The sequence below is a fragment of the Hyposmocoma kahamanoa genome, unplaced genomic scaffold (genome assembly GCF_003589595.1).
Source record: "Hyposmocoma kahamanoa isolate Upper Pololo Valley unplaced genomic scaffold, ASM358959v1 78, whole genome shotgun sequence".
Taxonomy (NCBI): Eukaryota; Metazoa; Arthropoda; class Insecta; order Lepidoptera; family Cosmopterigidae; genus Hyposmocoma; species Hyposmocoma kahamanoa.
The window spans coordinates 20,393,359-20,417,594 of NW_020653945.1; the positions used below are offsets into that span (position 1 = coordinate 20,393,359).

Consider the following 24,236-nt stretch of genomic DNA (forward strand, 5'->3'; position numbering starts at 1 on the left):
CGTAGTATAATTACTTCGAGTAGCCCACTGTACTGTACTAATGTTCATAGTTTTATTGGTTATCTCTACAAATTTTCGTTCGTTCGCCTTAATTCGCTCCTATTTAAGATTTATTTTCGTGACAAATGGTAGCTTATGGCCGTCGTTTAGATACCATCTATCTCTACACTAAAATTCATCAAAATTGGCTCACTTTAGACGTGAAAACGTAACAGACAGTGTTATTGTCGCATTTATAATTTTAGTTTTGATGAAACTGAAGCTGAAGGCGATTATAATCCCGCCGACAATATCAAATGTGTTATCCTGAATTCAATAACCAGTCACAAGATCTTTTATTAAACACTTCGGTGTATTTATAGATGAACAAAAATTGTACACCTTAGAAATACACAATACAATTCGATTTTATCTGAATTTATTTTAGCTCATAATAAGCTTTGAAATTGCTCTGTTTGTGAAATATTTAAGGATTCATAATTTATATTCAAATCTGCAAAAGGAATTCTCGACAAAAAAAAGTAAAAGAAGAAGGCGGTGAGCAACAAATTATTTTTAAAATCACCGCCCAAACCTTAGCGGAAACCATTATGTGAATCGAATTAATCCACAAGAATTAGTGATGGGACAAAAAAGTTCATTTTGAATTATTCGGTTTTTCAATTTATTTGTATTCAAAAAAACATTTTTGCTCATTAATGGTTTACTTGAGTTATTATTACATAGTAAAGAAAAACTAGTCTATCAATTATACAATGTGGAACAAAATTCATACCATGTGATTTTTTATACCATTTAACGTGCAATAGAACCTTGTGAAAGAGTTCGTCCAGAAAAGTACTGCCACCTTAGCTGTTCTGCCGACAAGCAATGGTAATGTGAGCATTACTTCGTTCCAATTTTTAAAAGCAAGGGTGCTGGTGAAATTACAAGCACATGGGACTTGACAACTTATGTCTCAGGGTGACGGGTACAGTGGCATTTCCCCTCAAATCTTTGCGAATTAAATATCTGAGTGGCACTGCAACTGTTATGGACAGGTGTGTGGCTTACCATAAGGCGCACGACTTGTTCGTTCAGTCACTTGGTATGATAAAACAGGTAATAATATTAGTAACTTAGACAGACATTCGGCTACACAGTTAAAGTTGGGTACCCTTACCCTTTAAAACGAGAACACTGTACTAGACTTTCGTTCAAACGCCTCCATACTCCAAGAACTCGGCATTAAGCAGCGTCTGTCAACTGTGGTGCAAACACGCATCTTAAAATTCTTCGATCACGTCTCAAGACGGAATTTTGACTCCATAAAGCGTCTTATTGTGCAAAGTAGAGTGGAGGTCACTAGACTGCGCGGAAAGTCACTCATTCGATGGACCGATCAAATAAAATCTGCAGTGGGCGGTCTTTTGCATGACCGCACGAGGGAGTCCACTAACAGAGCGAGATGGCGAGATGTCGTGAGGCAAACCACATCAGCCGTTAACAAACGTACTCAGTGATGACCACGACCACTCTGTCTAGAGTGATACGAAAGAGAAGATAAGTACTGCTGGTGAAATTACATGGGACTTGTCCACTTATATCCCAAGGTGATGGGCGCAGTGGCAGTGTCAATCAGGTCTTTGCGATTTAAAGGTTTCAGTGGCATTGAAACTGTTATGGGTAGCCGTGTCGCTTACCATCAGGCTCACGACTTGTTCGAACCGTCACTTGTTACTCTTTTTAGCACTCTATACTTATGGTAATGATTATGCCATTACCATAAGTATAGAGTACTAAAAAAACCGACCTCAGAAGTTCGTGGAATTACATCTATTTCCCAAATTTTATTGAAATCGGTTATTTTGATGATTATTTTTTGTTGGAAAGGGAGTTCTAACAAAAAAAGAATCATCACAATTGGTTCATAAACGCCGAGTTATCGCATAACATACATCCAAAAAGTAATACAGTAGAACTGAGAACCTCCTATTTATTTGGAGTCGGTTAAAAAAATCTTGTTGTTATGATTATGACCGAAAGCAATTGAGGATTAATTAATCAGTCCAATGGCTTTCATTATCGAAACTCTTTGAAGATATGTATTTCCCAATCGAATAATTCGAAAGCTGTTGTCTTCGAAAGTAACAAATGATTTAATCTTCATCCATCTCTATTCGGAATGCTATGAAAATTGCGTCTCCTGAGTTGCCGCTTTTTGTCGAGTGCAGTATAATTGATTAGACTTGCTGTGTTGTTGGTAACATTTAATTATTCAGGTAACGGGTACAGTGTGCGTGATAAAAGAATGAGTCGTGCATTATTTCAGGTTCTTAATTAATTGTATGTCAAGGCTTTTACGAGTAGAAAGGGCAATCTCTATGGAAAGTCTACTATACTTTACAAGGACTTATTACCAGTGATCGAAATAGACACAGTGTATTTGTTTGAAGTATACAAATAGGCTGCGTAATACCTTCCTTGAAATTCCGGAATAAATGAATTCACAAGGCAAACGATTAATGAATCACAAGTTTTTTTTATCTCTTTTTTACAATTTTTAATTGTAAAAAAGAGATAAAAAAACTTAATTACAATTTTTTACATCCGTATACAAATTTCTGATTGACAGCGCATTAAGCATGTAGATTGTACAACAAGTGCGTAAAACGCGTCATTTTACCCGAGACGAGTATATACATGGATACTTAAGTCGAGGGTAAAATGGGTTTAATGAACGAGTTATACACTTTGCTTTTCACTTCGATTGCGAGGAAATTAAACAGCAATATTACAAATAAACGATTATTTAATTAAAATTGAATGTAAAATTACAACAATTAGAGATATTTAATGTGATTTTTTTTATTTTATGCACTAGAGCATAAAATCCTATTTTATGCAACCTACACCCAGCATAAATACGAAGTTTAAGAGCATGAGAAGTGAAAAGTGTTATGTATTTATAGTACAATCAAAATTATTTTATTAACTGACTTCAATAAAAACGAAGAGGTTCTCAATTAGACTGTATTTTCTTTGTATATATATACAGAGGATAGTTTGTGAACCGATTGTTATGTTTCTTTTTTGTTGGAATTTGATATTCCACCTCCAAGGACGGAAAACTAGAGGATGAATCCGGTTTCGTGCGCTTTCCGGTAACCGATTTCAATAAAACTTTTGAGTTCGGTTTCTTTTTTTTATAAAAGTTACAATTATGTTAAAATGGTGCACCTTTTTGTAACAGCCGGCATGGTTTACATTCTTGAACTAATATAGACATATTCTTTTTAACGATAAAAATTCGGAAGACCGAAATTCGGCCATGGAAATACTACCACCTTACCTATTTCTGCCGCGAAGCAGTGATTTCAGCAGTTTTGCGTACCGGTTTTGAAGGGTGAGAGCAAGAGTTAAATTACAGGCACATGGGACTTGTCCACTTTACGTCACTGAAAATCATAAAAAATGGGGTGCACAAAAGGAGCCTCCCTGTATGACGTACTTTCCTGTACGTCTGGTGCACCCTGCGTCGTTGGCGATCCTTTCCACGATTGAAAGTATTATAGTGTATGCCATCAGTGCAATAAGCAGAAGAAGGGCGGCAGTGCATTTCAGATTTTTGCGACTCCGAGTAGCACTGCAACATTTACGAGTAGGCGTGTCGCTTGTCACCAGATGCATGACTTCTTATAGTCCCGTCACTTAGTATCATAAAAATAAACTTTGTGCCCTATAGGAAATGAAACTATTTTTCCGGATTTAAATCGCGTATATTTGTTTTTTCAAACAAACCAACGTTTCGGGCCCAAAGAGTTCCATTTTCAAATGTTGTAATTACTTTTTAAATATTGTTTATGTAAGTAGCTAGATCCAGAAATTTATAGTGCACCCTATGTAATGCAAACTACCCTATTTTTTTCACTATAGTTACAAAAGTTATTAATTATATACCTTATTTTTAATTTTACAAAGAAGCATTCCAATTTACCCTACATTGTTTTACAAATTATTTTATTATAACAATATCAATTTTTGTTAAGTTAAATTTATTATTAATGAATTATTTGTGGAAATTAGGATAAATTAAAACATATTAATTAGTACTGCAGTCTTATGTTTGTTTGGGATTTTTCATCAGATTAAATACTGAATCCCAAACTGGTGGTACGGAGAAACCATCTTCCCTGTTGAAATTAGTAAAATTTTTAATTTCTATGGCCTCTCGCAGCGCCCTGGGTAGATAACGGACTTCTTTTGCAAGGACCTGGGGTTTGTCAAACTTCACTAAATGTGTAGGTTTATCCATGACATGCTCGCAGACTGCAGACTCGTTTACGCGAAGGTGTTTGACATCAGCTATATGTTCTTTGACGCGGGTAGAAATACTTCGTATCGTTTGTCCAATATAATATATATTTGTAATATATATTTGTGTCTTACGCAGTGGCCGTGGCAGTTCAGATGTATAGATATCGTTTCTCCGATGCCAGTATTTTCTTTTCACATTCGGCCACTGAACGTCAGCAAATAAAGTCAGAAGCTCGGGAAACGAGATTATATAACACAAGCTGTTTTGCTAAAATGCGTAAGAATTATTGATAAACTTTGGAAGGACATTCACTTATAGAACAGGTCCATATCTTCCTACGTAAGCTATGTTTATTTTGCTCCTCCCTATCAACCATAGGTTAAAGGTCACTATTACCTGTGCAAGCCAGCCCACACGGGGACCTTATTCAATCAGCTCCTGACCTCATATCAACTCGTTTAAACAGACTTCATTCGGTGCTCAAAAGGATAATGCCTTGGGTGAGTGACCCCGGGTGCACGTACAGCACTCTCTCTATTGTCCTATTAATTACAGAACAATCGTCTATTTAAGACAAAAAATATTGATTAGTTAGCTTAAAAGTATTTTTAGTGTCAAAGAATTTATGAAAAATAAGATCGCTATTATTAAACGAATACAAATATATTACGAGGTGTGGTGATGACAGATGGGATAAAGCGATAACTGAATGGTGGCCAAGCAGTGGTTAAAGTAATCGTGGCACGTCATGCTCCGAGATGGGTTGACGGCATTGTTAAATTTGCGCGCTGTATATGGATAAGATTGTGGTGAATATAACCAGCAGTGGTGAATATTATAAATCACAAAAAGAAACAAATGTATTTATAAATATGTACGAGTCGGTGACGATTGCTGAAGCCCGAATTAATGAATTTCTTCGGGATCATGTATAAAAAATCGAACCCCTAGAGATAAAGATTGCGCTGCAGATTGTTATCCGATCAGTTTGTTTACGTTTCGAAGGATTTGTTGTGTCTCTTGTTTTTAAAATGACTTGGTCATTTCGGACTCAATATAAACAGTACATCGACCGCGCCGCCTTCGTCAGCCGCATTCGCTTAGCGAAAGGGCGGTGATCGACTCGGTGTAAATAACACGCCAAATACGCCTCCTTCGGTAAAGTGAAGGGATGTCTGTCGAAAGTGGCAGTCAACACTGTGTAAACGTGCTATAATACTCTATTATAAAACCCAATTCATGTCTAATAGTATTAAGTACAGTTGAGGTAAATTTGCAAGCGATATCTTATGTCATTGAGTATATAACCAGAAATAGTGACGAAATAAGGGCCATCCATCCCTGCCAACTCATCAGGCAAATAGGCTTTATATCATTTTTAAATAGGTATCAACTTTCGTTTTCACTAAAATCATAAATTAGAAAACTGAAATAGTACAGCGCCAACAACTGACATGTATGTACGTCCTTGTATATTCCAAAAATATTCTGTATTTATTGTAATAAAGATAATATCTCTGACTATGGGGGGCTGTTCCATTCGGTGGTGTAGGAAAAAAGCAAAACATCTAATTACAAAACAAACGGAATCACATTTCGTCGGTAATTAAATATTAAATATGTAATTTTTCCATTTTCGTTCATTATGGCAAAACTCAAGTTAAACTGGTCGCTTTGAAGTGCAGCAATTGACGACACCCATCAATTATTTTGAAATCGGCCTGGCCAATCGGAGCGCAGTTGTCACCGTAATGATTTGGCAGAATAGTTTTCAAACAAATTAAATAACATTTCGTCTCTATTTCTAGTTATATACTCGACGCCTTATGTCGACGAGGACGCATAGTTCGAGCGTTCGAAAATAAGTGCCAAAACATCATCTTAATATCTTTAAATTTATTTTAAATTCATTTAATTCCACAAATATTGGTCCAATTCGTCGATATTTTAAAACGATAATTGGTGCAAGATAACAAATTGAATAAATCCTAAATAATGAAAGACCGGATAGTAAATGGTCGCACTCTTGTTGCTAAATTTGTGAACATTGATTTAGTGCCAGATAACCACATCAATTACCTGGCCACGAACAAGGAATTTAATTTGTAAGTACCAGAGGAACAGAATTTACTTTGGGCACGCCCAAAACACCAAGAGTAAAACCAATTTAGAAAAAATCATTTTCAACCGGTATACTAAATCTAGACCTCCTTATCCAGCCATCGCAGTGATTGACGCGTCGAAAACGTTAAAAAGTTACTAATTATATATATAATTATGTAATTTGGTTTTAAAATAAGGAATTGTATCGTATTCAGTACTTTAGTAACAAATTTAGATAGGTTTTTAATCCCGAAACCTCCCGATATGTGTTATTTGTCACCACAATTTTGATATATATTTACATAATCAGTACAGAGTACTAAAAAAAATCAACCTCAAAAGTATATTGAATTACGTCTATTGGCTAAGTTTTATTGAAATATCCTTAAATTCGCCACTATACAGGACTTGACACTGGAGATAATAAAAATTAGTTCTCACTATATGGAGAGAAAAACACCTTGGATTGGAGAAATAGCAAAATCAACCATTAAAATAATTGCTCCTTAGTAAAACTTAGGCGCTATTTATAAAAATGAATCTTCATGCGTGAACAGCCACCCTTGGAGGTGGTTGATTTTCTTCAAAATGAATTGGGACCACTATGAAAGTATCCCCTTTCCAACAAAAAAAGAATCATGAAAATCGGTTCACAAATACCGGAGTTATCGCGTAACATACGTACAAAAAAAAAAAAACCTACAGTCGATTTGAGAACCTCCTCCTTTTTGAAATCGGTTAAAAAAGGAAATTCATCAAGTCCATAACCCTATTTTTATAAAGCACAAACCTATCAGGATTTGTAATTTAACGTTGATTTGAAATTCAATCTAAAAGGATGAGGCATTTGATTTCAAAATTAATTCGACTCAAGAATCTGACCCTAAACTTTGAAGGGAATATTCCCCAAACGCAATTCGATTCGGGAAATGCTTACACGCAACCATTTTGTGACACAACGTCGAGAACGACTACAAACCTATTTATTATACGCCATACAATTTCACATCATTTTATTTTACAATCTCATTCATATTGTAAATTATGTTAACATATTTATTTTATTGAAATCATGACATATTTTGGAGTATTTTCACTCCACAATAGTTTATTTTTATTATTGATACAAAGATCAAACAAACAAAAAAAATTTGCATAGTGAAGTTCGTAAGGTTCGTTGATTTGTTAAGGTAGCTCAGTTGAGAGAGCGATAGCCCCGGTTTGGCGAAAAGTCGCTGGTTCGAGTCCAGTCGGATCGAAGGAATTTTTCTTTGTGTTTGTTAAGAACAATATGTTAACATTTGAAGACAGAACGTGGACTGATGCAGCATGATGTTCACCGATAAGATTTATTGGTTTTTTAATAGTCATACGCCTGGCATAATGTCATTTGATGTTAATCGACATTGTAACCGACGGAAATACGAGTTTGTCTAAAAAATGCCTTTTCAATCTAACCTTGAATAGTATTAAATTGTACTTTTCACGAAACAGGTTCTGCCGTATTTAATTCATTCGCTTTGCGCATTAGGAAAGATGAAGCAAAGCGTTTCGTGCTAATGGTTTTTACGTCTAAGACATAAGGATAGATTGTTTTGGATATTATAAAGTCGACCGCAAGTGGAACGACGAAGATGGAACTAAATTCAAAAGTGAATTGTGAATGGAGCCTGAGTTTTTTCAGGAGTTTATCCCGTCTTATTTGGATCATTGACGACCTCCGTGGTCGAGTGGTTGCAACACCGGTTTACATGGTATAACCATCTCTGAGGCCCCGGGTTCGATCCTCGACCGGGTCAATATAGAACCCACACTTTCCTGCATTGTATTTTCTACTCTGGTTTGGGTGTTTGTGGTACCGTGGTCGTTTCAGATTTCCCTAACACAAGAGATTTAGTTACTTACTTTGGGATCAGAGTAACGCGTGTCATGTTGTCCAATTGGACCTGGGACCTTTAGGATTAAAGCGTCAATAGAGATCTCATGGCTCCCTAGGTTTATGTCCTCGTAAGATGTTTGACATTTGCTTAGTTTAGGGATTTTATACTTTTACAGATCTGCGAGCTGTCAGACTCATATTTCATAGTGAGATGGTTATTTAATTTGCAGTACTACTCAATCACATATATAACCAGTACATATACTTGACGCAAAGGGGTATTCCTTCAGTAAATATAACCGCGTTTCAAACTAGAAATGACCCTACAAATAGAATTCAAATTTCCTGAGCAATCGATGCCAATGTAACTATTTCATATAAAAAATTCGGAACATTTAATTGAAATTTCGTTATTTGCTAGACACGCTACCTCTGTGTATCCTCTAAAAACTTTACGCTACTTTAACCATAAAAGTTGTTAACCGTTTGAGATTCGATTCAAAGTTAAATTAGAAATTCTTATTGTTCAATTTGTCTTCAAAATTATCTTTCTTTTCTTTCATTTCTATTTGATTTGTTACATTAGATGTTTGTTTAGAATTTGTATTACTTAGAAAACATAATTTCTTAAAAACGTTACTACTAAAATATACTGAGTAATTGTTAAGTGCGCCCAGGAGATTATTCAATAAATATAAGTGATATTAAAAAGCTTTAAACTGATATCAAAAGTACGATATCTAACGAGTAAACTTCTTAAAAAGAAAACTAGAAATGTGTAAAATGTTCATATTTATGGAATAATCGCCTGGGAACACTTAACGTTTACACCCTGTATACATAACGAGAACTAAACTTTTTTTACAGGAAAATCGATATTTTGTTTTTGGTTTATTATCTGTCATTTTTTTGTGAGATAATTTGTAGAAACAGTTATTTAAATGGCAACTTTGCACTGTCCAAATTATTGGAAAATAATTTGTAGAAATTGTTTCAACGGCATCCACTGTCAAATGTAACTAATAGTCGGATTTTTAATTGATAGAAAAAATGAAGAAAAATGATAAAATTATGTTTTTTTTTAAGTAAATGGATTTTCTCTTAACCAGTACCAAGCCCTGGAGCAAAGATAAGGTCTACAATGGAACGAGAGCGCAGAAGGTGCCTTATCAGCGCTATGATAGCGTTGCCCGCAGGCCAAATTTCGTGACAACAGCAGCCTTAGACTACAACTATCTTATGCCTGGGATAGTATTCAACAATGGACTATTGTTAATTAATGTAGACAATGATAAACTACTCCTATCTTCTTTTTTAAGTTTTTTTAACATACGTACTCTAGGCCCGCACTAGGGAAACCCTGTTGCAGGTGCCACGGACACACACATGGACAGACGACCACAAATTACACCCAGAGTCAAGAGAGAAATAAATGTAGGTCATACAAATATTATTAGCATGGTAACCGTTCGGCCACATAAGCAGTTAATATCGTATCTATGTATATGGATTTGATATGAAATACACTTTAACTAAATGTAATGTCCATTTCCTAACTAGAGCTCGAATTAACGTTATAATGATATTATAACATTTCAAATTTGATGTAGTGTTTATTTTTTAACAAAGACTTCGTTAATGAACACGTAATAAATTTCTCATTAAAAAATATTTCATAATTGGTGTCAAGAGTGCTTTTTAATTGGGTTTGTTAAAATAATGATTTTGGTATTAATTATCCGCATTTACTAGTTTCTTAATTTTCAGTAAATGCTTTTAAAACTGCATTGAAGTTAAATTCGATTTGGTTTTATATTTCGATTCGAAATATTATATAAAAATATAAGAAAAGTTTGACAACACACTTTCAAGCTGAACTGTCTTTCTAATCATCTCATTTTTTTTATAGAATAAATATATGGTATATATCATGGATCAATCACTCAAGAGAACTGCTAATTTGCATACTACAGATCGTAACTCTAAAAAAGGTTAAAATTCTGTCTTATGTTTAGATGGTACTGATAGCCTGTAAGTAGTTTACATTATGTAAATAGCTGTGGATATCAATTAATTTCTCTTTAATATAAAATATAGGAAGTCAGTTTTGTTACCCTCATAATATTATTCAAATATTGAACAGGAGCTAAACTTATTATCTGAACTTTGACAAATGCGTGTCAATAAATGACATTATGTGTCACAAACTAATTTATAAATTAACGCTTGCTAATATTGGTAGATGGCGCTGACCCTAAACAAAATAAAAGCTGTCTAAAAGCGCTATCTAGTTGATTTATTTGTTGTCACTAGAAATTAGGGTAGCTTTGATAAATTGCAGCTTCTCAATGTGAAACAAGTAAATAAATATTGGTCAATATCACATACGTTGCTCTTATCCCATGTTACTAAAGTGCTTACTACCACAAACACCCGGACTTGAAACAGTATTGAAAAGTTATTTTCTACATTGACCCGGCCGCGGATCAAACCCGGAACCTCAGTGATGGTGACACCATGAAAACCGGTGGCAAGCCACCCGGCTGTAGAAGTTGTCAAAATAAAAAATAGACCTTAAATAAACCTGAACTAAAAAAGTTACATAAAACTAAAACAATACAATTAATTTATTTTTGATTTTTTTCAATTAAGGTTAAGCAAATCGATGTTAAAAGATTTTTTTGATGATACCAAATGACGGGACGAACAACTCGTGCGCCTGGTGGTAAACAATACTATCCATAATAGTTGCAATGCAACTCAGAGCTTAAATTGCAAAGATCTGAGGGGCATTGCCACTGTTCCCGTCGCCCGGAGACATAAGTTGACAAGTCCCATGTGTCTGTAATTTCACTAGCACCCTTATCCTTCAAAACTGCAACGCATGTTCACATTAATGTTTGGAGGCAGAAATATAAGGTGGCAAGTACTGGACTAAGTTTGTCTAAATAAATATTAGCAACAGTGAAGCTCCTTGTGAAAGAGTTTAACTCTTTTTTTTAAGTTTAAGATTAGTGTCACTAATTCTGTTCAGGCACAAACAACTTTCGATAACATTTTACAAAAAAAGTCACCTGGAAATGTCTTCGCACAATAAGCACTTGCTTGAAATAATGTTTTTTCTTATGCGTAATTTTTTAATCATAAAATCATACTTTGTAGTACTTTTGGGTTTCTGAAGCTCCTTTATGTCCGCGAAGAAAAATTCTTATTTATACCAATATAAACGCTACTACTTTATGATCTCACTTTGTTTTTGATCGTTTATGAAAAAAAAATAACATACCTTAGAGTACATAAGACTCAGTGGAAGACTCATGGCCGTAGATAAGATCCAAACGAAGGCGATTTTGACAGTCACCCGTTTGCGCGTTTTGTTGCGGCCGAAGCGCATCGGGTACCGGAGAGAGAGATACCTGAAACGAAGATGTTGTTTTAGTTTTCTGTGTTGTTTCAGCAGCAGCTATTTTCAGGGCCCCAAGTCTGCTAATGTTCTCGAAACCAATGATTTATTCAGGTTCCACTGAGATTGAAATATCGCAATTATGAGAATATTTCGATACCTAGAATGAACACTAAGCCAATAAAATTTTTGGATCTGTTCTGTTTTTATTTCCTTTTTTTGCACTAATTTCATTTTTTTTTTGAACTTTTAGAATTTTGTTTTTTGTCTCAAAAAATTCAGGGAGCATTAATAAATAAATATGGCTGTTACAAAAATAATAGAAAATGACCAAAAAAAAAAGTTGGCGTAGGAGGTATCGATTTGCCGTTCGTTACTGAGGGGCCCGAGATGGCGGCGTTCGTGTTCCACGTCCACCTCTTAAGACGGCTGACAGGGAGGTAACATCCCTCCCCAGAAAGCAAGACGGGGTTCGACTACCAGTCGCTCACCGTCGGAGTCGCGGAAGAATGCGAAAGCTCACCCGTGACTCCGGTACATAGTGAGGAGAGGTAACATCGTCAGGTTTTAGTCGGGCGGAGGATATCCATGAAAAAAGGAGGTGTCGATTTGTTACTCTGCTAAAATCCAGGTGCAATGGCAGTTGAGTCTCACTACACTGACAGTAATGGCATTAATTCAATTAATCGATGTTGCCGTACTAAAAGTACTACGATAATCATGGTATCTAATGTAATCAGTTAGTCTTTAAATTCAATATACATAATATTAGTAGACTACGCCTTTGACATGCAATGGAGTCGCCATTGAAGAGCAGAATTAACAAAAAAAAGAAAAAAGAAAATAAATGCAATGGCAGTTGAATAAGTAGCTCGGTAGCTAGCCCCTGACATGCTACCACTTTTAACTTTTAGGAGAATAACAAACGTATAAAATCCTGCCACTGACACTCTATAGACATACAAATGAAAGTATTTAAAATTAGTAAACTAGGAGACATGTGTCAAATGATTGATATAGTTGGTGCCCTTACTTAGGTACCTATCCACTATTAGTATAGCACTTAGTACAAATAGAGGATACCTAAGCGAGGACACCTGCCTTAGGTCATAGGATACAACAACCAGACTATAGTGGACCAGTAATTTACTATTTGATTGTGAACCACAATAAAGAATGGAATAGATGAAAGAGTAAAAGAAAAATTATAACTTTTTTATAAAAAGAAAACCGACATCAAACGTTCGTGGTGTTACAATTTTGGCAAAAGGTGGAATTATATCCTTCAAATTTAAATGGGACCAATACTGAGGTACTTCTTTCCAACAAAAGAGAATCAGCAAAATCGGTTCACAATTGCCACAAAAAATACAGTCGAATTGAGAACCTCCTCTTTTTAAAGTCGGTTAAAAACAAAGTAATGTCGTTTGCTTATTCTTGGTAACATAATAAAAATTTCTCATTAATAACTTTTCTACGGAATTGATACTTGATTCCGTTTCTCCACTTAAGGCTAGAGTTCAATATCCTATTAACACATATTCCCAACATACGAAAATTAAATTTGTACGCTAATAATATAAATGATTAATGTAAATGAATCCCAAGTCTGAGGCGAAAAATATAAATTTTACGAACTGCCGTGAATATTAAGGCTCATTTTTCTGCGCAGTTTTATTGTGTTAATGCGTTAGAGGCAGGGCTCTGGAAAAACACGGCTACATTTTTATGTCGTTGCTAAATCGTGGGAATAATGCGAGATATTTCCGCTTTTCGCGTGATTTCCGATATAATCTAAAGTAGCTGAGCTATAAGCACCATTCTCTGTGTTTATTTTATCGACTAATATTATAGTTTTATTATAACAGGCGCATGAAAGGGTTGTTAATGTAACGCTTAATTTTTTTTTGTAATATTAAGTGACGGGACGAACAAGTCGTGCGCCTTATGGTAAGCTCCACTTATGTTTCATGGTGACGGGCGCAGTGCAAGGACCCTCAGATCTTTGCGATTTATAGCTCTGAGCGGCACTGCATCTGTTATGGGCAGACGTGTCGCTTACCACCAGGCGTACGGCTTGTTCGTCCCGTCACTTGATATTGTAAAAAAAAATATATTATAAAAAGTACAGTAGAATGAATAACACAGTATACACAAAGTTAAAGGAAAAATAATAAAAATGTCAGCATACTTACATTATAGGCCAAATAGAAAAACTTTAGTACTTGTCAGACAACGTTCTATAGCTGAGTCATTCATAAGATACTGTTTACTACATATACCAACATGTAAGAGCTGATTGATGCCAACGGAACATGACTAGATTGTGATAATTTGTATTCTCTGACTTATTTTGTCTTCATGACCCAAGGAAGTCTGATGTTATGTAAGTCAATAGCGAAGGGATGATGAAACACGGCTTAAATTGATTTGAATAATATAATAATTATTCTATAAATATAAATTCTATTGGAGGAGGAGTGAGCTCCATCACTGTTCATGCGGTCAGACTTTGCGAACACACTTCCTATTACTTTTCAAGGAAGTAATTAAATCGCTAGCTATTTTCAAAATGAGTGATATGTATTATATTATAGAATATGTGTTTAAATAAGTATTGATGTAGTTTAATGTTATTTATATTGTTTTTGTTTCGCATAATTATTATTTTATTGTGTACGTAAACCTGTTATTTTAGTTATTGTGTCCGGTATTTAGATCTGCAGGAAGAACTTTCTTTTAGAAATAAGCAGAATCTTTTGTTTGTGTTTTCCTTTTGTTAATTGCAATATAAGATTAGATAAAAAATAAATTTGATTGGGCTGTAGCTACCACGCTGTAGCTAACACACACCATTAAATTGCCTTGCGAATGTCTGCAGGTTTCTCTCACGTTGTTTTCCTTCACCTAAAAGTTGTTTGTAAATTTCAAATAAAATTTCGCACTTAAATTCTAAAAAGGTACATTCGAACCCACGATATAATCCATCCATTTCTACTGGAAGGTATACACTTAAAATGGTATACTTAATTAATTACCTGTCGACACTGATGGTACAGAGATGCATGATAGAGGCTGTACAGAGAAGAACGTCAAGACAGATCCAAACTAAACAGTACACAGCTGGAAGCGGGAAGTAACCTGAAACAAAGTAAATGTTGATTCAAGTCAAAGTCAAATAATTATTTATTCCATACGCTAAATTTTTACACTTGAAAACGTCATTTTTTAAGCTACTCCTCGTTCACTACGCTGACTTCCCTGAGAAGAACGAGCAAGAAACTCTAGGGATTAACTCTTTTCAAATAAACTTAAATGCTATGGAATACACTTTGAATGATAATTGTGTGGAATCTAGACTCATGTTGTCTTTCCATACATCATTGTCTAACGTATACTCTTCAGTTTTGCAATATGACTTCATTCAAAATACTTTTAATTTTAATTTTGATGTTAGCTCCGGAATCTTATTGTCAAAACGTCTACAGTTCCCCATAAAATTATCGTTTACCTTAGTTAAACGAAATCGTGGTACCATGAGTTTGGATTTAGTTTTAAGGTTAATATTATGTATATGTTTGAATACGTAATTTGTAATGAATACAAAATAAACGCCGCATATAATTTTTTATTCACCAATTCATATTAAAAAGCAATCTACGGACCCTATTCTAATTACCCTTCGGACCCTATCGTAATTATCGGATCGTAACGTAGAGTATATGTGGAGTAATCAAGTGGTCGGAAGCATCCGATCGTGTAATACAATTAAGTGAAACTGTTTCAAGGGAAAGTTTTGGGTGTTAAAGGAAAAACTTTTACTGAGACTTTAGAATACCGTTTAGATTACGTTTTACACACATTTCGGTTTCTACTGGAATGTCGTATCGTCGTTCTAAGGTTTCACGATTGTTACGTCATTGGAAATAAAAACATTTTTTCGTATTTAAATCGAGTATATTTGTTTTTTCAAACAAACTTTTCGGGTTATTTACAGATCCCATGATCACGGCTGACTGAGTCAGTAAAGAGACCGAAACGTTTGTTTGATAAAACAAATAAATGCGAAATATACATAGCAAAATCGAGTAACAAACGTTTGCATAACGTTTTCTCTGTTTTGTATTTAACGATCTCAGTGGCCTAAAAGGATTGTATTGTGGGTGCTGGAAGAGGAGGTCACGCGTGGGTTGCCCGTTAGAACCGATTTGGAAAATTAAGTTTAAGCATGCAGCAGATTTGGGAATGATTTACCATCACTCTTGCATGAAAGTATGTTCCAGCCAATTTTTAAGGCCAAACTGAGTCAAATATTTTTACTGCTCAAAAGAAGGATACTGAAATACCCCAAAGTCATCAAAACATGTTGTAAATTTTAGACATATTTTGTAAGTATCTGTTTGGGGTAACTGTTGTGCTTTTGTTTTTTTTTTCCCCCTTCAAACATTTTTTATTCTCTTTCACTATCTAACGAAATTTTATCTTCTGTTTTAAAATTGACAATCGCTATTGGTTTTGTATTGTGAAAATTATTACTTTTTTCCTTTCCACTTTCACGCTTCTCGTAAATTAATGGTCTGTGCTAATTTTATTTCATACATTACCTGATACACAAACGTGAGAACGTAACTCCTGCCAGTGAGGTTCTGGCTGAAAATCAGCCCAATCAATCAATTAAAAATCAATCAAACCAAGTTTGCACAGCGTATACTGAGCTCATAATCCTCGGCACACATCTTTGACCATAGATATAGTTTTGTGTTTTTAGTTGCCATGTAAATAGTGTATGTCTAGGTTAGATTTTTTATTTGCATGTTTTATGTTTTTTTTGTGTGAGTGGCAAATAAGTGGAATTTGGAATTTGAATTTGGGATTAAAAAAACCAAAGTAGCAGTAGAGCTCGTTGTGAGATAGTTCAACCAGGGAAGTACTGCCATATTACCTATTCCTGCCGCCAAGCAGTAATGTCAGGTTATCATTATTTCAGTTTCGAAGGGTAATTGTGTTGGTTATTACAGGCACATGAGACTTGTTAACCTATGACTCAGGGTGATGAACACAGTGACAATGGTACACAAATATTTGTGACTTAAAACTCTTGATTGATTAGACAACAAAATTCTGAATTTAACGGATAAATATGTCCCTTACGACAAAATGTCCCTTACGACATTTCAAATGTCCATCGTCGATGTGACGCCATCGGGACTTCACGTAATATCGTACTCTTGGTATTGGTATTATAAAACCGAGTGTAGCGGCAGTGCCAGTCAGATCTTTGTGGTTTAAAGCGTTGCATACCCCCAGGCGCACGACGTTTTTGTCCCGTCACTAGTCATGCCATCGGTACGATAAAACGAAGTCGTGAAATGGAAAAAATTTTGACTAATATGACCATTGACTTACAATTATATGGACGTCGGGTCCGCGCTAAAAAGTGTCCGAACTTATAGGGCGTTAAAATCGTATACAGAGCGTCATTCACGCTTTAGTCTTCGTTTGTTCCACTGACAGCGAAGCAAGCAAAATTAGACAGTACTGCGATGACATTACAATTTAAATTCAACGTTTTGGCTTTTTCGTATTCCTTTACATGTCACTACGTTTAAATAGGTTGACTTGGGACATTTTTTTCGTGGTTTGTGTATTAGACCCGTCGTCCATTTATTTGTAAGTCAGTGAATATGACCTAATTACCGAAATTTCGTGGATATTTAATTATTACTTCATTTCTTAGCTATTTTAATTAGTTGTCATATTGATTCCATCGTCATAAAACAATAGCTCTTCTATTTTTAAACGAACTCGCTTATAATAAATATCGAAAATCAATCCCTCCCTACCTAAAATGGAGCAGCCAATTTATTTCGCTAAACGAAGCGGGCAATAAATAAAGTGACTCCAATACGGTAAACAGATACTAATTAACAATATCACTTAGAAGAGCGCTATTAGGTCTACTTTGTCGTACAACAAACAGTATGCTACGGGATACTATCATTAGTGTAATGAGGAAATTAGTTACGATGTTTTTTTAGGTAATCTTTGCTAAACAAAAAAAAAAAATTTACGATTACCTTGGTCCATTTTCTTGACGGAAAGTAAAGATAAAAGACATTTTATTTATCTCAAATTTGCATAAATTTCAATATTATCATGATATTGTAAAATAAAAATAATCAATATGGAGAATAAATGGTATTGCTTATTGTTTATAAACAATTATAATAAATTGCAGTTGCTACAAGACGTGACGTGCTATATCTTTTGACCTATAAAAGATATCGAATTTTCAATTATAGAGATCGATAGAGAACTAAATTCATCATCTAATGGTTGCCTTACGCCCACATGTCCTATACGACATTTTAAATTTCCGTGGTAGATATGACGCCATCGTGACGTCACGTAATATCGTACCCTTGGTATTATAAAACCACATGTCACAAATGAAACCAAATACTGTCCTAACTCAAGATTGTGAAATTGAGAAAACATGATTTATAAAGTTCAAAACATTACTGAATGAAACCAATAAATATAATATTGTCGTTTCTCTCTTCTCTTCTTCCTGTCCTTATTCCACGCTAGGTGGGGTCGGCACAACATGTATTTTTCTTCCACTCTCCCCTACCAGCCGTCGTTATTATCGTCAAAATTGTCGTTTGTAAATGGATAATTTATTATTATAATTGATACAAAGATCGCACAGTAGAAGTTTAGTAGCAGTAGAGTTCCTTGTGAAAGAGTTCGCCCAAGGAAGTACTGCTATCTTGTTAATTTCTGCCGAAAAGCAGTACTGTCAGCATTACTGTGTTCCGGTTTTGAAGGGTAAGGGTGGTGGTGAAATTACAGGCACATGGGACTTGTCAACTTATGTCTCTGGGTGTCGAGCGCAGTGTCAGTGCCCCTCAGATCTCTACGATTCAAAGGTCTGAGGGGCACTGCAACTGTTATGGACAGGCGTGTAGCTTAACCATAAGGTGCACGACTTGTTCTTCCCGTGACTTGAAAGTATAAAAAAAATTTAAACAAAAAGCTGGAATTTATACATTTCCATTGAATGCGTAAGCAGGTTTTCAGAACCAAGATTTCGGTTAGGAGGTCAGGTACTCATATCTGAGGGCATCGAATGTACGCTAAAAATTGTGCTCAAAATTATCCTTTAAAAACAAATTGTAATTTTAACTAAAATAAAGTTTTAGAAAACAGCCAGTTCACATAATTTTTTCCAACCAGTGCTTAGGACTAGAGATGGTAGATCATTGCGGTACTTATTTGCTGCGTAACAAAACCTGCAGCTGAATAGAGTCAAACGAGGGAAAATTAACAGCTGGAATGCGAGTACCACGTAGATCTATCATTACTACTGTGTGATTGGCACTCCAACTAAGTTTTTGTGCTAGATATATTACGGTCAACGAAAATAGAACACATGATCGAGGATAGTAGACTAACGCCTAGATAAACAATGTTAATGCACTTAAATTTATACATTCCATTATACTTTACACTTAGAATAATAACGCATAGAAACCTAGCCCGCACACGCTAAGTGAGGCAAGTTAGAGGGTTCCAAACGCGTCCCAGGAGCGCGCGGGCTGTTAGTGCTCAAGGTCATATTGCACCGCGAACAGCTCCAAAATTTTTTGCTAAAAATGACGAAATGTGCGGTAAATGGGTGTAAAAATACAACAGACAAACATAAAATAGACACTAACATCGCATTCCACAAGTAAGTAATGCGTTTCAACTCATATTTTTATGTAAATATTCACTAAAACAGAAAAATAATTTCGCGGCAACAAGATACGAAAGTGTTGCAAAGTAACGAATTTTTTTTCTCCCCATTTTGCTATTCTGTATCAAAATAATTATATTACGTAAATTTTAGTGGTGCCTGTAATTTAGATTTATTTGCGCATCTTGAACTAATATTTACTTTAATAAACATTAAATGTTTTCGTTAACTCCTGTAAGTGATTGGGACACTTAATTATTTTATAATACTTTTAACGGCTCTGCGTTCATGCTTTATTGAATAATTATTTATTTTAATTTTATTTGAATTGGAGCACATATTGCAACAAATTTACAGTACTTATATATCGACGGTTAATAACCAAGACCATCTATCTACAAAAAGCCAACTTTACAGGAGACGAAAAAAACGTTTCATTTTTTTTTCTTTAAATAATTCTATTGTTTTTTTGTTTGATTATTTATTATAAAGGTATAGGAAATAAGATGTATACATTAAATTTGAAAAATATTCATCAGTTTCATAGTTATTGTAGTTAGCTGATATTAGTTAAAATTTTTGCTCATGTTTGTACAACTTTGCGTAAGTTAGGTGGTATTTTTAATAAAAACAAAATTAAAAGTTATAATTGACGGCTTTAATTAAAAATCAACATCTTATCACTAATACAATTTAATCAACAAAGCATCTCTCATTCGTAAAATTAAAAATGCGGCAATGCGTCATAAAATGGATGACAGTCCTTAGGCAACACATCTTTTAATTGCTGTAGATGATTATATTTCGTCGTCGAAATTGGCAGCATACTATTATGTAATTGGGAGTATTCCACAGGGCTGTTAATTTTGTTCTGTCTCTGAGGCAAAACCACCCACTCTTCGTCAAAATCAAGTTTTATCAGGATGCCACCATCAGGGTTGTATTGAATTGCACGCAGGTCTGTAACAACAGGATCGCCAGCTTTACGTCCTGGTCTTATAGTTTTGTATATAAAAGTAGAATAATCAGCATAATTTTTAAAGAAACTGTAGTCAACTTCGACTACTTCATATTTTTCTTTTGTGCGAGCTTCTTTTGTGATAGATACATAATCACTTGGGAGATGAATCTCCCTATTTTTGAGCTTTCGCTCGATGGCACTGTGAACGGAGTCACACTCCATTTGCGTGTGACCCGGTTCTAAGTACTTATGGGTTATAGTGATGTTGTGCTTGATGCTAAAATTTAGAAGAGCATTAGAAAGAATAGTGTTTCTATTCTGGTAAGTACACCCATCTGAATATATAATAATAGGCAATTGTTTTGGTAGACAATGAAATTCTAAATAGTCAATGACAAAAGAAACAAATGTGCTAGCAGTTAAATCGCTTGCTGTTTCGGTAAACCAGTAGCATTTGCAGTGTCTTGTAGCTAAGTTGAAGATGGTAAAGTTGTGGCAAGTTAATTTTGTTTTGAAATAGAGAGCACTCGCCGTCAAAAATGGACAAACTTTGACTGCTTCCAAGTCCATAGTAAGAACAGTGAGTTTTCCAGAATTGGCAAGTTTTTTGTCAGCCTCCTTTTCTTGACGTGCTCTATTTTTTTTCAAAATGTGCATTTGGAAGGCATGTTCATCATAATTTCCAGTTTGGTGACTAGCGCATGTGTCACACATGTCCTTTTTTAATACGTATAATGCCAAGTTTTTTTTATAGTATTCCTTGTCAAATGCAAATCTACTGACTGTTGGTTCTTCATTTTCTGTGCAATAGTTTTTATAAGTTCTAAATAATTGTGACATGGAGTGGTATGTGGGTTCCAGATACAGTTTGGCCGTTTCTTTCCTTGCGTAATGAGACGGTAGTTTTGGGAGATTGTCAAAAAAATTGTGCAAAGTTAAGGTTTTTCTGCTTAATGGGGTACTTGCCCTAGAATTACGAATATTTTGACTGGACACCATTGCAAATTCTGCTTGTTTCACCCAAGACTGTACGGCAGAAGAACAAAGCGATAAGGTATTAAGAAACATTTGTTTGCAAACCTGGACTTTCTTGTCTGATTCGAGTGGCAAATAATAGTGGAGTGTTCCTTCTCGTCGTGCAGTTTCATGGGCAGCTTTTGTATGGCGGGCTGTAACAGAGCGCGTCACAAGACCAGCAACATAAACTCTACGTTGATCCCAGTTCATAGTTTTCCAGAATGTATAGTGTATGGATTTTCTAGTCTCCTCTTCGAACTTTTGACAACTTCTTACCATGCTCTTTTGACAAAAATTTGACGTACACCTTGGCCCCAATATTTTTGCAGAACGAGTTTGGTCTTGTACAGCTTTGCAACCTTTCGGTTTCCTATATCCAATATATTCTTCACCAAGCATGCGAAGTTTCTTAGCTTTTGTTTTTTTCCAAGAATTTTCGTCTCTGATATGACGACGCTTTCGTCCTTCATTCATATCTCCAAAATCGTCGTCATGTTCTTCGCACTCACTTTCACAGTAAGTCACATCGCTATCTTCATTATCACAGTAGACAGATGAGTTGGGAAGAGTAGGAGTTTTAGAAATAGGTGAAACAAAATGAAGTGAAGGTGGAGCTGACATATTTCTCGTTCTGATAAAAGATTTTCGGTCTGAAGCGTCAGAAGTTAAATCGGATAAAGAAACATGTTTTTTCAAGTAACCATTTGCAATCATACGTTTCTTAGAGTAATCATCTGTAAGTTCTAAGAATCCAACATTCACGCTACTTGAGAGAGTTTCAAACTTCTGAATACTGCAATGCGCTTTCGGTGATGCATTTTCTTGTGGATGCTCATCTGAAAACCAATACGACCTTTATATCTAGGTACAATCTATGGTACTACCTATTGCATTAAGAAGATGACATCGATTTAATATCTATTTAAGAGAACTTTTGAAAAAGCATTGGATAACTAGTTCAATTATTAAATTAAATAAATTTTAACTCACCGGATGTAGAACTTATTGAATTTCTCTCATTTTGCTTAAGTTCTGCCAAAATTCGACGAGCCCTCCAGCCTTGACAAAATTGCGACATTTTGACTGTAACCAAAATATAAGTTACTACCGTACTTTACCGTTTGCGTTACAAATTCTACATTTAAAAATACCCAAATTAAAATCTAGGCGCCGAACCGTAACTTTTCCCAAAAGTCTTCAAGTAATAACATCTATCTGCCCACATTGACAATACTAATTTTGGATGCTAAATATCACCTATCTACGTATTTTTGTTATTGCGCTGAGAAATAAAATTTTGTTTTGGCTGGGTCCAGTTACGTAGTACCTAACCTACCTCGGATTTAAAACCAAACAAACCCTTAGTGCTCACACGATAAACACTAAAAAAATTCGCACTTATTATTAACAGAAATATAACCTAACTACACCGAAAACACTGGATTTTGGTTTCAATATCGCCTATGTTACATGTTTTCTAATTTACATTAGAAAACATGTAACATAGGCGATACTTACGTATCGAGTAAAAATATTTATTTGATGAAATAATTCCACAAGTAAAGACATATCGCCATAAAATTAACGTATTTCAATTTGAAAACCCAAATCAATGTATGAAAATAAATATTAGCATTACTTTTACCGAATACTACAATAAAGATAAATAATAATGATACTTACTTATTAATACACGTTTGTAACACTTGTAATTTCACCAATTTACTCTAATTATACCGTAACACAAACAAATAACTTTACATTAAACCACAGAATGCATGTCCGCACCTGTATTGTTACGAAATGTCAACATTGTCACTACAAATCACCCTCAGCATCACCCCCGCCCGCGATTTTTTGCATCCCCTCTCTTTCTAACAGCGTTACATCTCACTTTGACGCCTAACGGTCAAGGTCTCACTCTCTTCGACTCACTTCGCAACGCGCATTAAACGAGTAAGCACGCGTTCGCTGTAGATAGATGGTATTTCCGGAGATTTATTACGTCGTGGAACTTAGACGGTATTTCTATTACATCATAACTCCTTATTTATTGTGATTTTGAGTTAGTGGTTTTAAGAGAACGATGCGTATTTAGGCCTTAAAAAGAACTGCATTAAAACTAAAATTCGAAAAAAGTGTAGATAGATGGTCTTGGTTATTAACCGTCGATATTTGTTTCTACTATAGTGTTGGCACCACCAGTACAACTTTGATAGCTTATTATATGTCTTTCTTTTCGTAACTCAAGCGAAATATTTTATATTAAAATATTTTATTTTCTTAAAAGGGGAGCATTCTTAAGCGATTTTTTAATCTATTTCAACAGTTATTTTCTTTAATGTTTGCTTATGGCATTTTCGGTTTTAGGTTTCGAATATGGCACTTATTTCTAAATCCAAGATGCGGGCGCGATTTTTCGAATAATGGCAAGTTGGGTATCGTTTTCGAGATGTTTGGGAATGTTCAATACAAATATGGCACTCATTTCTAAATCCAAGATGGCAAACACGACAGTTCAAACAAAAGCAATATTCGTAATGAGCACCCCCAAATACCTCGAAAACGATACCCAACTTGCCATTATTTGAAAAATCGTGCCCGCCATCTTGGATTTACAAATAGTGCCATATTCACATTGAGCATCCCCAAATACCTCGAAAATGATACCCACATAGCATTTTTTTGAAAAAATCGTGCCCGCCATCTTGGATTTAGAAATGAGTGCCACATTCGCAATGAGCACCCCCAAGTACCTCGAAAATGATACCCATATTGCATTTATTTGAAAACTCGTGTCCGCCATCTTGGATTTAGAAATGAGTGCCATATTCG

General features: G+C 35.0%; 1 protein-coding gene across 1 annotated transcript in view; it reads right to left on the reverse strand.

The window, feature by feature from the left end:
- Positions 1 to 24,236, reverse strand: part of LOC113233429 (5-hydroxytryptamine receptor 2C-like) — a 71,076-nt gene that overhangs the window by 38,092 nt on the left and 8,748 nt on the right. The window contains exons 2-3 of the mRNA XM_026468558.1: positions 14,721 to 14,823; positions 11,566 to 11,695 (exon numbers count right to left, since the gene is read on the reverse strand). Of these exons, the coding sequence (XP_026324343.1) occupies positions 11,566 to 11,695; positions 14,721 to 14,823 (233 nt within the window). The remainder of the gene's footprint in view (positions 1 to 11,565; positions 11,696 to 14,720; positions 14,824 to 24,236) is intronic.